The 15,345-nt window shown below is 36.4% G+C and overlaps 1 protein-coding gene across 2 annotated transcripts; it reads left to right on the top strand.

The window, feature by feature from the left end:
- The first annotated feature begins 276 nt into the window (after positions 1 to 276).
- Positions 277 to 15,230, top strand: LOC103705414 (membralin-like protein At1g60995). 2 transcript variants are annotated; one of them, XM_008789117.5, is made up of 14 exons: positions 277 to 685; positions 3,843 to 3,905; positions 4,231 to 4,665; positions 5,891 to 5,972; positions 6,272 to 6,333; positions 6,583 to 6,677; positions 7,940 to 8,019; positions 11,440 to 11,523; positions 12,264 to 12,380; positions 12,497 to 12,582; positions 13,037 to 13,143; positions 13,588 to 13,679; positions 13,841 to 13,917; positions 14,497 to 15,230. In XM_008789117.5, exons 1-14 carry the CDS (start codon positions 521 to 523, stop codon positions 14,956 to 14,958), a joined length of 2,007 nt encoding a protein of 668 aa, XP_008787339.4. In that variant the 5' UTR covers positions 277 to 520; the 3' UTR covers positions 14,959 to 15,230. The 2 variants fall into 2 exon arrangements, with proteins under 2 accessions (XP_008787339.4, XP_088560193.2); XM_088704067.2 differs by lacking the exons at positions 13,037 to 13,143; positions 13,588 to 13,679; positions 13,841 to 13,917 and having other exon boundaries at positions 14,497 to 15,092.
- Positions 15,231 to 15,345: the final 115 nt, after the last annotated feature.

Here is a 15,345-nt window from a genome sequence, read left to right as displayed (position 1 = left end):
TGAAAATTCAAAATTATCCAAATTTTAAATAGATCAAATCGAGTTGGATTGGGTTAGAATTCAGTAAATCTAAATCCGACTCAAAAAATAAAGTGAGTCCAATTTTAAGATCTGATCCGGTGTTATAGGTTTTCCAAAATAGATTAGGTCGGACCTAAACGGGCCGGACCGTAAGCATGCAGACTTACCGCGAAACATCATCCGTTATCCTACCTCGCGCGGCACCCGACAGCACCCATCGGCCGTTGATAACGCCCCCAGCTCGGCATAGTAAATATCGTTCGCTCGAGAGATCCAGAGAGAGAGAGAGAGAGAGAGAGAGAGAGAGGGTGAGAGGGTGAGGGGTTGTCAATTAAAAGGGAGAGGCGCAAAGGGAGGAACATGGTCGAATTGTCACTGGTTTGGCTTCTCTCTCGCGCTTTCTTGAAGCTTGAGGTTTTTGGGATTCTTCGATCGATCTGAAGGGAGATCGGCGGGAAGAAACCGTAGGACTTCTAGGGTTTTGAAAGGGGGTGGGTGGATGGATCCCGAGCAGACCTTCCTCCGGGTCCACGCGCGGGTCTCGGGGATGCTGTCCCAGCTCCTGACGCCGAGGATCCGGCTGGCGCTCGAGTATGGGTACCTGGCCATCGCCGTGGCGCTCTTCTGCTTGCTCGCCGTCATGCACGTTAATTTCGTGCAGCAGGTGAGGAAAGAGGGCTCTTTGAGGTTGTTCTATTGCCATTTTCCGTGATTCCTGCGGTTTTCCTTTTTATGACATTTTGGTGTAGGTTAGTGCATTTTCTTGCGGAATTCGTGTACTTTTGGTAGGAAGATGGTTTCTTGTTTGGAAAGTTAGGTGAATAGCGTTGAGATGTCATTGTTTTAATCTTACATAAACATATTTTATAGACTCTTTCGTGTAATTATGAACGTGTTTCAGTTCTAGGATCTCCTAGAAAGCGCTACATATTGCTCTTTGATCTAAAGCCGTAATTGGCTCGACTTGGAAGCTGCTGTTCTCTTGACCTTTCTCCATCCTAATGCTCGAAGGGATTTTTTTTTTTTTTTTGGAGGAACTGATGGTAGAAATTTTAAGCTATCAATGAAATGAATTATTCTATGCCTCTTTGAATGTTAATTTGTGATTCTAGTTGCTTTGAAATAAAGGTTGTAGCCATGCTGCCTCTTTTTGAAATAAATATATATTTGTATTTTTCTTTAAAAAATGTCATCGAGGAAGTGTCAACTAACAACTATTAAAAATGATTATTTTCACCAAAGTCAATAGGTCTGCTATCAGTATAACTTACTGTTTTAGTGGTGTTCAGACCTCATATCACAGCGAGAACTCTATGGTTGTTTGATTTATTGGAATACAGACTACATAAACATATATAATGACCATATCCATCCATTTCCATTTGAAATGGAAAATTAGGTTTAGTTGCATACAGGTGGCATGGGTTTCTTTTCTCATGTAGAGCCAATGTACTAAGATTCTTCGGTTAGCATTTAGCAACACAGTAAAATAGTTGATGTTGATTTTATGTAGTTATTCATATAGGAGATTACTATCCACTTATATTTAACACAATCTCCACTCTGCTGTCATAAGTGACAGAAATGGTAACTAGAAGACGATGAAATACCATGGAAGGAGGAGAAGAGATGCTACTGTTCTGCTGTTTCCATCATCTGTCCTTAGTGAGAAACCTATAAATCCTACAGATGTTGTTTAACCACAAATCCTATCTGAACTCAATTATCGTCTTGAAGCCATATGAATTAATGCAACTAGAGACACATTATGATCCAAAATGTGCCTTTCGAAGCTCAAATTGCCTCCACATTCCATAGAGGACTAATTATTGTGCTCACCTCATAGAGTAACTTCTAGAAACTAAAAATAGTCTGACTTGTTGTCATAACATGTCTATATGGTATCACATAAAGGATTTCTATTTTGAAATTGTCTCTAACATAAGTTATATGCCCATCCTCTAAGCAAGTTTCAATTCTATTTACCATACCTACTGGAGGTGGCTATAGTATGCACCATATTGAGTATGTGCCGACAAAGGGTATCATTGCGTATGGTAAATGCAGTGAACATGCTGTTGATTTGACCTTTTCTTGGTTATTTTTAGATTTATATGATTTTGTGTATATATTTTGGAGTTCCATCCAAAATATCACAAAATCATTGATCTTGATCTTGTATTCATACTCTAATGCATAAATCTGATGATCAAACAATATTTAATCCTCATTGGCAAAATTTTCCTGTTGTTTTTAATTAAACACAAAAAATCCACTTGAATTTTTGAAGAAGTAAGGAAAAAGGAAGGAGGTAGAAGATTTACCTAGGTAGAATGATTTGTAAACGGTGCTTTGATCTTGCAAGCCAATCTCCATAGGCAAACTTTCCTTCTCCTTCACTTTGTCCCACCTTCAAATGGTGGGGAATGATTGTAAAAGGGCTGTTTTAGTCATCTCATACCACTTGATTTGGGTCAGGTTCAGGCTAATCCAATCTTAATCTACCCCAGGCCACTTTATTGGTCTGGGGTAAACCAATCTCAATTTGAGTGGTTCAGGTGCATTTTGGGCATTCTCCAAACTGGTGCCCCCTTGTATTGCCAAGGGATCAATCTAGTATGGTTTAATAGGAATGCAATGCATTGACTAGTATCTCAAACCTTGCCTCTAAAATCATTCCCCATTTGTTGATAGAGATATCTTTAACTGGTTTGATATTTTGCTGTACAGTAATAGAAATTTCCAATATTCTGACATCATGGTCCCACTTAATTGCTTGAAATTTTCTTCATTAGCTTTATACATGACTAGATCATGAGGGAAATGTCCAATTGTTCAGATCATTTTTCCCTTAAATAAATACTTGTGTTGTTAGTATACGAGATGAGATGGAGAACTGGGAGATCTGTTCAAAAATTGAGGATTTAGTTTGAGCGTAGCAGCTCACACAATAGATAACATTGATTTACCATAACTGTCAAAAGGTTGCTTCTTTTATATAAAGTATAGCAATTCAAGGTATAAAAAGCATTATTTTTATAATCCTTATTTGCATTTAACTTGCCAAAGTGGAATTTTTGTGCATTTCTGTTGCATTCAGAAAAGGATTAGACAAGATATTTTGATGGCTAAGAAAGACTCTTTCCAAGTTTGTGGTAAAATATAACTTTGTGGACAATCCTATGATGTGAATTACTTTGTCATGAGGAAATTGCAGTAGAAATATTTCTTTTTCAGATTCCGGAGTTGGATAGGTCCAATCTTTGATGAGTTGGATTCACGTTGATTTTCTCTTAATAAAGTACATAATATTTGTTGGTATTATGATATATGTCCTGTTACTCTTTATTCTTAAGATTTCTGCACTTTATTTTTATCTGTACTTTTTTTCCATTTTAATATATCCTTATTTTAGCAAGTTCTAATGCCTATAAGTCAATATATTGAATACAAGAAGGAGACTGCAGGTGCACGGGTGGATTGGAAGATGTGAGAGTTTGTGAACCCTTTGGGTGTTATTTCACAGTTTGTTCAAAAATATTATTAACCTACTGAAATTAAGCATCATAGTGTTTATACAGTCTTTCTTTAATTGTGATTTTCTTTTACTAAAGTTACTTTGAATGATGAATCTAATCATACCCTTGTTACATGTCATTATATAATAGTAAATTTGTTTTACATTTATCTAATTATGTGAACTTCTAAGGCATAGAAGATACCTACTTTAAAATATTATGATTCTTAATAATTGTCATTAATTATCATAATTGACTTTTAAGAACCTCTAAATGAATATATGATTTCTTTTGCATGTGAAGCCGGGTTGTTCAAGCGAGTTTTCTGGAGTTGAATTTACCGAAGCTCAACTTGTCCAGATAAAGGTACATGTTGATGTTTATTCTCCTTCTGTCTCAGCATTATGCTCTTATTGTACTTTTTCGAGCATTACACCTGATATTTGCTTGATCACATATTTATGTAGAGATGTGCTTATCATTGTCTCTGGATGTTGCATTTGCAATTTTATAGGGTGCACTCCTAGATTCACTTGTTCACAGGCTTTTCCTTCAAAAAAATATCATGCATCCTTGTGGACACTTAATTGTTTCTTGCTTTTTTGGTTTCTGCTGTTCGCACTTGTATTCTTCTTTCTGAAGCTTATATTTCTTACCTTTCTATAAAATGCGGTTATTATGCCCTTTGCAGATAATCAGTGGGGGTCTGTGGGGTCAGAGCGCGGCCGACCGGAACATTGTGGAATTCCAGAAACAGGATACTTTGACTGAGAACTCCAAAATTCCAGAAGTGAATGGAGATGAGTTCACAATCTTGACAGCCAAGTTTTGGTCAAACTGGTTAGGTTCAGGTGCTAGAAGGAGCAAATTGATATTTAGATCTTGGAAGAGTGACAAAGAGTTTCTTGAGCCTCAATTGGATAATGCAGCTGATAGTAGCATCAGCAAAGCTGGTTCGGATGAGACAGATATTGAAGCTAGTACAGAAGGTCATAAAGGCCTCCCTTTATCTGCTAGAGAGTCATTAAAAGCAGCACCTTTTCATTTCTTTACTAAGTGGCGCATGCGTTTTGTTTCCTTCTGGAAAAATGTAAAGCAGTTTTCTCAGAGCATCTTTCAATTTTTGGTGAGAACCTTGATCAGATGTTTCCTCTGAATCGCATCTTGTGAAAAATCCTTTCCTATGATTGGAAAATATAAATTACTATGCACAAGCATACTAACTTAATTCCAGCTGGTAAACCAGCTGGTTAACAAAAGAATATTTGCAATCTAAAGTTCATAGAATTATTTCTAAAAGACAAAAGGTCCAATTGTGGAGAAGCAATATCTCATCTTATGTGAAAAGTTTGTTCCAAATCATATACCATGCAAAATAACATACTTCTGATCTAAATTGATTTCATTCTAATGCAATGTCAACATATGTTACAGTCTCAAGCTTTGACTAGAATTACTTATATGGTTACGTACAATGATTATAGTCCTAGTAGGATGTCCCACAGGATGTCAGGATGGGGCGCCATCCTAAGTGTCAAGACAGGACCATCTGACAGTCATCTTGGCATCCTGTTCGGCATATCCTAGGACATCCCTTTGACCTAAGTGTTGGGATATGCAGGACTGCAGCGCATCTCGTTACATGGAAAAAATTGGGATGCCCCGTTACACAAGATATGAATCATTGGTTATATAGATGCTACTGGGTTTGTTTTTCATGCTGACATGCCTCTGTTGGCACAAATATTCTCTGTATATGTGAATGCTTGCATGATTGCTTTTTGCGTTCTCATGAATGAGCGAGTGTATGCACATATTCATAAGAAGGCGTGCATGTATCTATCCTGCATGTTCATCTGCATGCGATGGCGATTGTTGTCTCTTTTTATGGAAAAACTTTGGTGTCTAGGGTTATTAAATAACAAAACATATCCACTTGTATGGCTGTTGACTAGTTGAGACAACAATCCTTTTGAGCATAGCATGAAACATTGGACATGAGGATCTGTTGCTCTTGCATATGATCAATTTATTGGGTATGCCAATAAGCATAGACAGCCACATAATTCACCTCCGATTTGTACACACAGAGACTATAACTTGTGCCACAATTTTAACATGCCAATTGAATTCACTCAAATGAATCATTCACAATTCTTGTTTTTCCTGCTTCAATATCCTTCTTAAGATTAAAAGTTCTCAGTTGTTGACAAAAATAATAAATTGCTAGGTTCTATTGTTGATATCATTTAATTTCCAAAGTGTAGAATTCATTAGTTCTAGTTGATCTTTGTTTCATTGCGGAGTACGGGATATTCTTTTTATTCTGAAGTCTAACTTTTGAACTACAGACTGCTGCAAGGTGGAATGAGTCTTTTGATATTTCAAAGTGCTTACAAGTGCTTCACATGGAACATCTTAGCTCATTGATAGGTAAACACTATTATTATTTCATCTATAATAACCTTTTCCTTGTTAGTTGGGTGAATGTTTTCAGAATATGCCATTTTGTGTGTGTATAGTATTTTTTTGACCTCACAAGACACTTCTACACATCTAATGGACCAATGTAGTGTTAATCTACCATATTTTATTTATTCTTGTCACTCACTTTCTTAGGTTGCTGCAGATACTGTGTCTTTTGGCATGAGTTCATAAATAGGAAGTGGTTCCTTTGTTACATGTTCATTCATTTTGTTTAACTTCTGGCTAAGTTGTGATGCTTATTGCAGTGCAGTGGCTTGAGAAGAGAAGCAAAGCATTTGAGCCAACATATCTATACGCTGCGGAGAAGGTAATTTGCTTTGCTTATTCACTTTTCCTTAATGATCATGCATTAACTTCAAAGAAAACTGTATTCTTCTAAAAGCTTGCTATCATCACTGCTCTTAAGAATTACAAACATGTCTTCTGGAGTGTTGCATGAGTTGCAGGTTTGTTATGAGGATAGTATTGTGATATGAGGATGCTATTTACCTATCTTGTTGCCTGTGATGTCTTAGATGTTATAATGGATACCTTGGGCTGCTGCTTAAATTTGCAGGGATTTTTCCTGCTTCCTGAAGGAGCAAAATCTCGACATAACATCCGGATGATTAATATTTCAATTTCTTCTCAGAATCCCTGCTTTGGAAACAGGTTAGGTTGGGTTCTACCTCTATGATTCTGTTTCTTGTGTGGTAGGTGGAGGAAATCATTTGTAGATTTCCTACGCATAGGTAGATTGTTACTGGTTGCTTGAGCTTCCTTGTCATTCCAAAGCTGTGATCTTTCAATCTTAATATTACCAGCTCTGATTCCCAACAGATATACATAGAGAATATTAATTATTGCTGACTTGAACTCTTCATGTAGCGCTTTGATTTCAGTCTGATTCCTTACAGGCCATACATTGAATAGGTGACCTAATTGAGAACTTGATCTTTATGACTTTATTTGACTCTGATTCTGAGCTATTATTCAATTAATTTATAAGCATTTCAGGTTCTGAAGACAGGCTTTTAAGAAAGGAAGAGAATACAAGATGCTGAAAAATTTACACATAATGTTGGAACTAATACCTGTAATCTAATTGGATATGTGCTATATTTTGATGAATATAATGAATTATAATATTTGGAAACTTGAACTTTCCATACTGATCTGGGTTGTGATTTATTGAGCAATTCAAAAAAGAGCAAGAAGATGTAAAACAAACCCACAAACACAACCATTCTTCTTATAATTCAACTATATAGGGATTATGTCTGTAAACATGGTCAATACATCTTAGTTGTGATGCTATTTAATTATCTTGGTAAGTGAGGCATCAAAGTTGGCAAGACTGATCCAGTTGAAACAAGTTTTTAAAAGATGAAATTTTTTTTCTTTAATACTTCTCCATGCTAGGGAATGACTAATGGCTATAACAATGGTATCAAGTATCAACATTCTCTATAAATTCGGATGGGACTACAAGCAGACCTCCTTAAAAATGCACTTCAATTATATATTTAAAAAACTGTCTCTGTAGACTTGTAGAATGACCACTGACAAACCATGGATATGATGATTCATTGAGTGGCCTAGCAGCAAGTCAGCAACTTGTTCCGGGATGATTGAGACCTGACCCAGTCTGACTCAAACAAGAAGTTGGGCATAGAAATGGGCCAATAAGTTTTCAACTTAGATCATGGTGGCAAACTTTTACTTTTATTTCATGTTGAGGTAGATTCAGGTAAGGGACTCAGTCAACTTGACCCAAAGTTATATGGTACAACAGCTTAATCCTAACCAAGGAAAAAATCAAGAACAATTTGAAAACTTTTCGATATTTCTTTTCTGAGCTATCATAAACTATAGACATTGTTTTTGTGCATGTAGGCAACTTATTAAATGTACATATTTTCTTGTTTTTCTAGATGGCAACAACTTCTGATCAACAGTCTTGTTGGTTATGATACAATTCTTACAAATAGTTTATTGAGTTCTCCTGGTCAGGGTAAGATTTTTCCTCCTTTCTTTTTCCCCTTTTTACTATCACCTTGCATTTTCACTTTGAAATTTATGCTTGAGGTGGAACTAAGGGTACTTAGAATATTACAATTAAAAGACTTCTGTATACTATGCATACTATTTGAAGTTGCTTTACATTCAGAGCAAATAGGCTTCATTTATAGAGTTATCAGTGTTTATGCTGCTGTATGTGTTAAGTTGAAGTGATCACTTGAGTTGATGTGAATACTATTCTGCCTTTTGTGCTTGGGCTGGTCCTCAACAATTGTGAAGGTTTCCTGACATAAGTTTATATATAGTATTTTTGTGCCATTATTTTGCTTTCTAAGCTCATATTTCTATGTATTTCTGATATTCCACACAAATAGACCTAGACGAGTGCTTAGTAACTCTTGTGGCGCTATCTTGATCTGAGGCTGCCTATGATACTTAATTTTTTTTATCACGACTGGTTACAAGAAAATCTATGGCTTCTGTATTTAGCCTAATTTCTTAATTTTGTCACAGATACGTGCTTTGTTCCCTTATATATTTGCCAGCTGAGACTTAGGTTACTGTGGAACAATTTTATGGTGTGTGAACAAGTAAATTGCTTTAGATTTTGGTTAAGCACAAATCATATGGTCGCAGCTCATCAGATGTTTACATCAATTACAGAAAATTACTGACAGATCCTCAGTTATGCATGTCATATACTGGCTATTATGGTTAACTTCCCATATATTTATGTTGTCTTGTCAACTTCTACAGATAGTTTACAAAACATTTCAGTTTTTATTAACAATTTCCATAATCTTGTTTCAACTTTTAATATGATTAAGCATAAATATAATTCTTATCCTGGTATAATGGAATTCATCGTGAATTTTCTATTTCTTTTTCCTTCATCCTACCTAGGATGAGCACTTTCCACTGAAACACCTACAACCTTTGATGCACATGCCCATATGTCATTAGTTGATTTTTGACCACTACAACTTTTAAGATCCTTTATAATTATTTTTTACTCTGTTCTTCCTACAATATCCACACATCCAGATCGACACCCTTGCATATCCCATATTTGTCTTATGTGAAACAACATTTAAATCCATGCTGCATTTGAGTGTTATTGGTTTCATCAGCATGCTGTGATCTGACAACAATCTAGGATCACGCATCATGTATTCAACTTCCTTGCATCAGCTTGTTTTCATCACCTTTAGTGGCAGAGGCATCTTCATTTCCTTTTCTACTAATATCATGATCTAAATATGCCAGTGTTGTTTAAGTAACTTCTATACAGTCAGCGTCTTGGCGTTTATTCCAAATTCAGTTCAGCATTCATCCCTGTGGTCTGAAATTCATTGCATCAATTATTTTCTACGGATATGGTCAGGGTGTTCTTTTGATATTCATAATGGGTGTCTTACTTTGTTAGAGTGTTTGAACTCTAAAACGGAGATATTTGAGATGGCTATATTTTTTCGCATATTTATGTATTTATATGCATACCTTGTGTTACATTATGGCGAGAAATGAAACTTATGTGTTGATGCATTACTCATAATGCTACATCAGGCAAGTTTGAGAGACATTTTCCATAAATCTAACAATTATCCAGTGAAATTAGATATGTTTCACATATAAATTATTTTGATACAAACTTATTTACACCCTTAGTTAAGGGCATCTATGTCTAACTATGTAAGCATTTATTAAGCTCATATCAAGTTAAGCCGATGCCATAAGGCAGCAGTGCTCTGAACCTCCCCTGGGTTTGGGAAAGGCCTAGATGAAGAGGGAAGATGGCAACATAAAAAAGATGCCCGTCTTTGAGGCACAATTCTAAGTCAAAGAGTCAAAATGGAATACAGTCCCAAATATCCGATATGAATCACAGTATGAGCAGATAGGATGAAACATAATGCCTGTACGAATTTCTTATATTTGTTTCTATAAATGTCCCTTCCAAAAATCCCTTATGAATCACAGTGTGAACAAATAGGATAAAGCATAATGCCTGTAGAGATATCTTATATTTGCTTTTATAAATGTCCCTCTGTACTCTTTTCATAGATTTCAACTAAGATTTTATGAATCAGCTGCTGGTGTACTTATATCTTCTTTGAGTAGGAGTCTATGAATTTAAGACCCAAAGAGTCTGTTTGTTCCAATAACTTTTTTCCTCTTGTCACCTTCACTTTTTCAGCAAAGATTCTTATTTGTAACATATTCTATATGATTGATATCCTGGTTTTCTTTTCTTTCTTTATGCCAGTTTTTAGTTAATCATAGCCTGCCCAAATAGTCTGATGCAAAAGAAATTTTTTTTTCCAATGTCGAACTTTTCTCTCTGCTCATTTCATTGTTCATATCCTTTTGCTTGCATTGTTCATATTCTAATGCTTTTCCTAGAAAATGGCCTTTTCGGTTTTTGACCATTTACCGAGCATCATACGGGCACAATTCCCTTGTGCATAGGAGGATTTCCTTGGCTACCTTCATTGATAGCATTCCATGTGATTCAACCTAATAATGGGTACAACTTTAAGCTTGACTTCACTTTTTCTGCATTTTCTCAAAAGGACACATGCTACACTTTCCATTTTCAAAATCGGCCCACCTCACATTTTTGTTTATGTTCTCCCTGCTATTTTCCCTGCTAATATTTACATTTGTAATTACCATCATATGCTATCTAATCAAACATTTACTTGATACGACTTAAGTATTTGCAAGTTCTCTATTATTGTGAGGTCTTTTTTTGATATAAAATGTTTTAAATCTTTTCCTTGAGTCAAAAATAGTGCATAACCGTTGCTTGTGTAGTTCTTCCTGCTTTCTTGGAACCAGTTGAAGGTGCAGTGGGATTGACAACCATGGTGAAGCTATTTATAATTGTTCTAACTGAAAATAGAGTATTTTATTACTTTATTAGCTTTACTGATAAATCTTTACCCACGTATATTGATTTTTAATATCTTCTACTGATTAATGCTGGGTACAGCTCAGATAGTGTATGTCATCCATAAAAATAATTTTATGCTTTTGGGTCCCATTTTGCTATTGATTCCTTCTGAATGTAGAGTCTGCTGAAATGGAAAGTGTCTACTGCTTATTAGTATTACTTTCACAGAATTTTTGTTTGACCTCCCCATCTTTTTTTTTTTGACTCTTTTACGTGAATTTGAGACCCTTTACCTATATGGCTTTATTATCCTACATTTCTTATGTCTAAACCATCAGGCAATTATTTCTTATTTTATTTTCAATCGATGCTACTTCTTAGCTTCCTTTGATATGTTTGTTTTCAACATCATCCTTCTTGGTTTTAAATTTTAATGCACGGATAGATCAAAATGTTTTTTCAAGCTTAATGGAAGCTTTTTGAATTATATACATAATGATTTGCAACGTTTTGCAGGATATCTCTATAACTTTCAAACAAAGGAACTTTATGGTCTTAGTTATGGGCATGACTCAGCAGAAGGCCCTGCCAGATTTGGAGGTTTGTCCAGTCAAATCTTTTCTATCAAGAAAAGTATTGTTTCACTAGGTTTAACTACTAAGTAGATCCATGATATTTTTGGATTATCAGTGTACTTGTTTAAGCTATATTATTAAATAATTTGACCACATCAAATATAAAGTATAAGCACTTTAATGATTGAGGACTGCTTATTATTTCTCATGTGGACCTGCATAACTATGTTGAAATTTTTGGATGTTATTTAAGGCATGGGATGATATTGGGTGCCTATGTACCACCTTGTTTGTTCAAATCAGTCCAATGAATCAAATTGCCATCAGATATTCATGATTTGAACAATAAGCAACTAAGTGAAAGGTGCCTATGTACCATCTTGTTTGTTCATATCAGTCCAATGAATCAAATTGCCATCAGATATTCATGATTTGAACAATAAGCAACTAAGTGAAAGGTACAGTGAATTTTGGTTTGATTTCTGCTGCCACTGTCTTCCTCTTCTGAATTATTTCAGACCTATTTAATGGTTCTTTGGGCTGTACATGGTTCTCTTCTATTGTCATTAGTGACCGCTGACCAGTGATGGGAGAATGCTACTTGACAAGTACCCTCCAATCCTAGAGAGGTTTATCGAATATTGTGAATCAATTGTTAATGAAAAAAATTATGATTTCTTTAATATCTCTTTGGATGGAAGAGATGCTTTCTGGGTTTCCTTGCATCCATGTTGTCTAATACAGTTTGATCCTTGGCCTGTGCAGACTACTTTGTTACAAAATGCGGCGTGCTTATTATGTCACTTTTTGTTTTCTTCACAACAATCATGTCTGTTTCATTTACTTTGAGAGAAACACAATCTCGCATGCTTAAGTTCACAGGTTTTGTGCTTCTTCTGTCCCCTTTGCATTCTGGTTTGCTGAATGAAAGCTTATATTAAACAGTTAACTTGTTATCAGAAAAATTGATGCACTCTCTTTTTCTTTACTTTGTCCAGTGCAGCTCCAACACCATGCTCGCCATCAGCTTCCCACATTCCAATTGATCTTTGTGCATGTGATTGAATCTTTGGTTTTTGTTCCGGTGAGTGAATTTTAAATTTGTTGGTGTATGCAATGTTAAACCACGTAAAGCATTTGCAAGGCATACATATGTTAAGCCTAATATACATTGTTGACCTTTTTCTTATTAGCTTAGGTATTTGGGGTCAATTGGTTAGTTAACATGGTATTAGAGCTTAGGTTTGTTAGGGCCATGAGTTTGAATCCCTCTCGTTCAATTATTTATTTAATTATTTCTGGTTATTTGTTAGTCCAATTCTGATTGTCTTAACTCAGTTATCCCTCACGTGCATGGTCTGTACTCCATGGGAGGGAGAGTGGTGGTGTTATGTCTGATATATATTGTTGATCCTTTACCTATCAGCTTAAGCTTTTCTGTCATATGGTTAGTTAACTGCTCTGATATATCATCCTGTGGCTTTGGTTGGTTTTTGTGCATCTTCTCTTCTAATAGAAATTATTCTTGGTTACTGCAGATTATGATTGGAATTCTGTTTTTTCTATTTGAGTTTTATGACGACCAGCTACTCGCATTCCTGGTTTTAACTCTAGTATGGTTGTGTGAACTATTTACAATGATCAGGTACTTCCCTGAGTTCCCTCCTTTCTTAAGGAGTAGCATGCTTGTAAACTACTGCAAAGTAGTAGCAGTTGAGATCCATGTGGACCATGTTGATGGTTTCATACTTAAGTTGTTCACCCGTGAAGGGAAAATGCATTGCTCATGCAAGAGTTCCTCACATGCTCCTTTCACATGCAGATGTTGTAGCCCGTGATTGGAAGTGTTATTCCTATATGATTAGAAGCAGCCTGAAGACTGCTTCCAATCACGTGTTGCAATGTTAGCTCATAAAGGTAGCGTACGATGAACTTGTAAGTGTGTATAGCAGGAGTGGTCTTGTAAAAATTGGCTAAAATACATGCAAATACCTACAAAGACTGCCCAATTAATGGACTTTCCTGTTGACAATTTAGCCAGAATTTGAACCCTAAATTTCCCTGACTTTAAGCTATGTTTGATTTGCAGTGTGCGTACATGGATATCTAGGCAATTTTTTCCTCGCTTCTTCTTGCTCTACTTTCTGGTTTTTCACATCTACTTCTTCTCGTATGCTTATGGTATGTATCTATATCTACTGTTCCAATTTCTACGAATGTTTTCTGATATGCTGGCTTGATATTTTGAATTTCCTGGATAAAGAAACAAGTGACATTTCAGGCACCACAGATAATTATACATGCCTTTGCAAGCTAACTAATCCTTATTCACCCTTCCCCAGGTTTTTCGTATCTCGCTTTCTCTGTGACTGCTGCATTCATGCAGCACTTAATTCTTTATTTCTGGAACCGCTTTGAGGTAATTGTGTTATCAGCTTCATAAGATAGTACCATTCTGTTATTCTGCTAAATTCCTGCTATTTATTTAAACAATAGCCATAGCCAACTCGATTTTAGATTCATTGATTCTGGTAGATGTTCCTTTGTTGCCAGACTCTTCTTACTTTTCTGTGTCTATGATCTCGATGTTAAGAAGTCATGACTGCCAGTCTTTTTTAAGGAAACTTGAATTTGGCATTGGTTTGAAAAAACCTGAACCAAGATCCCGAGAAGAGATACTTTTTCAGGACTATCATTTTCCTTTAATAAGAATTTATGCAAATGTATCTTCTTCCTTTTTCATGATAAAATCCAAAAGATGCTTGTCTTCTTTCTACATTGCTTCTGTTCTTTCTATGCATTTTCTCGTGTCTCAAGAGTTTGCTGCATGACAAGCTACCTGTATCAATGGGGCTGCACTGAAGGGTCGAATGTGGCCCTTTCGTTTGGTACTCTACTAGCCTGCTGATGTACCATTGACATCTACTAGAACAATTATATGGACCTGTTAGTGTTTTTTTGCCTTTCTCAATCACCTTACTCTGCATGCCCATCCTAGGTCCCAGCCCTTCAGAGGGTGATGAGGAGCCGAGGTCAGATGCAGCAACAGGCTGGTGTTCAGATCACATCATCGACCATCTACACCTCAACGGTGCATATTGCCAGAGTAGATGTGAGAAACGGTGGTGTAGTAAATAATGAGCTTGGAGATGGACCCAGACTTCATTCAGTGCCTGATCATCCAGGTTCCGCTGAAAGCACCGAAACTCAAGAGCAGTTAGTAGTGGACAGGCCAGATTCAATAAGCAACACTCTCCACTTTCAGGCTCTTGGTCCTCGACAGACAGGAACTGCTCCTGGCTCCAGCCTACTCAACCCATTCGGTTCCCTCCTGCTATGGATCCTAGGAGGAGCTTCTTCTGATGGCATTGTACCCTTCTTTTCTATGTTCAGAGATGTGCCAGACCAGGGCCAAGTTTTTGCAGAAAACTCCCGACATGAAAATGAAACTGGAACATAAAGTTCTTATACTTTTGTCCAGTTTAAAGGGGAAATGATATCCAGTTCCTCTCCGGGCAGCATCCCGCAATCTTATCATGGAGAAGGTACAACGCTGGTGTTCAAAGGGTTAGGGTGGGTGCCATGGTCATGATGACCTTCAGCTTGTTATAGAATGGCTTGGATATAGTTTGTTTTTGTTTTAATGCATCATTGGTTGTATGGGATATAGTTTATATCATTGGCTGTATGTGTAATTCTTGTTATAGTAACAATGAACGCAAGATTTTGAAAGATGGCATGGGACAGCTCGGCTACAGTCATCTGCTGGTTGATATGGACAGAACGAAACGGAAGACTACTTAGATTTGAAGCCTCGGCCTGGATCAAAGTACACAACAAAAGCATC

Source organism: Phoenix dactylifera, chromosome 9 (genome assembly GCF_051530095.1).
Source record: "Phoenix dactylifera cultivar Ajwa chromosome 9, Ajwa_hap1_PhDact_Kaust_v1.1, whole genome shotgun sequence".
Lineage (NCBI taxonomy): Eukaryota > Viridiplantae > Streptophyta > Magnoliopsida > Arecales > Arecaceae > Phoenix > Phoenix dactylifera.
This window is presented reverse-complemented; position numbering and strand designations above follow the sequence as displayed.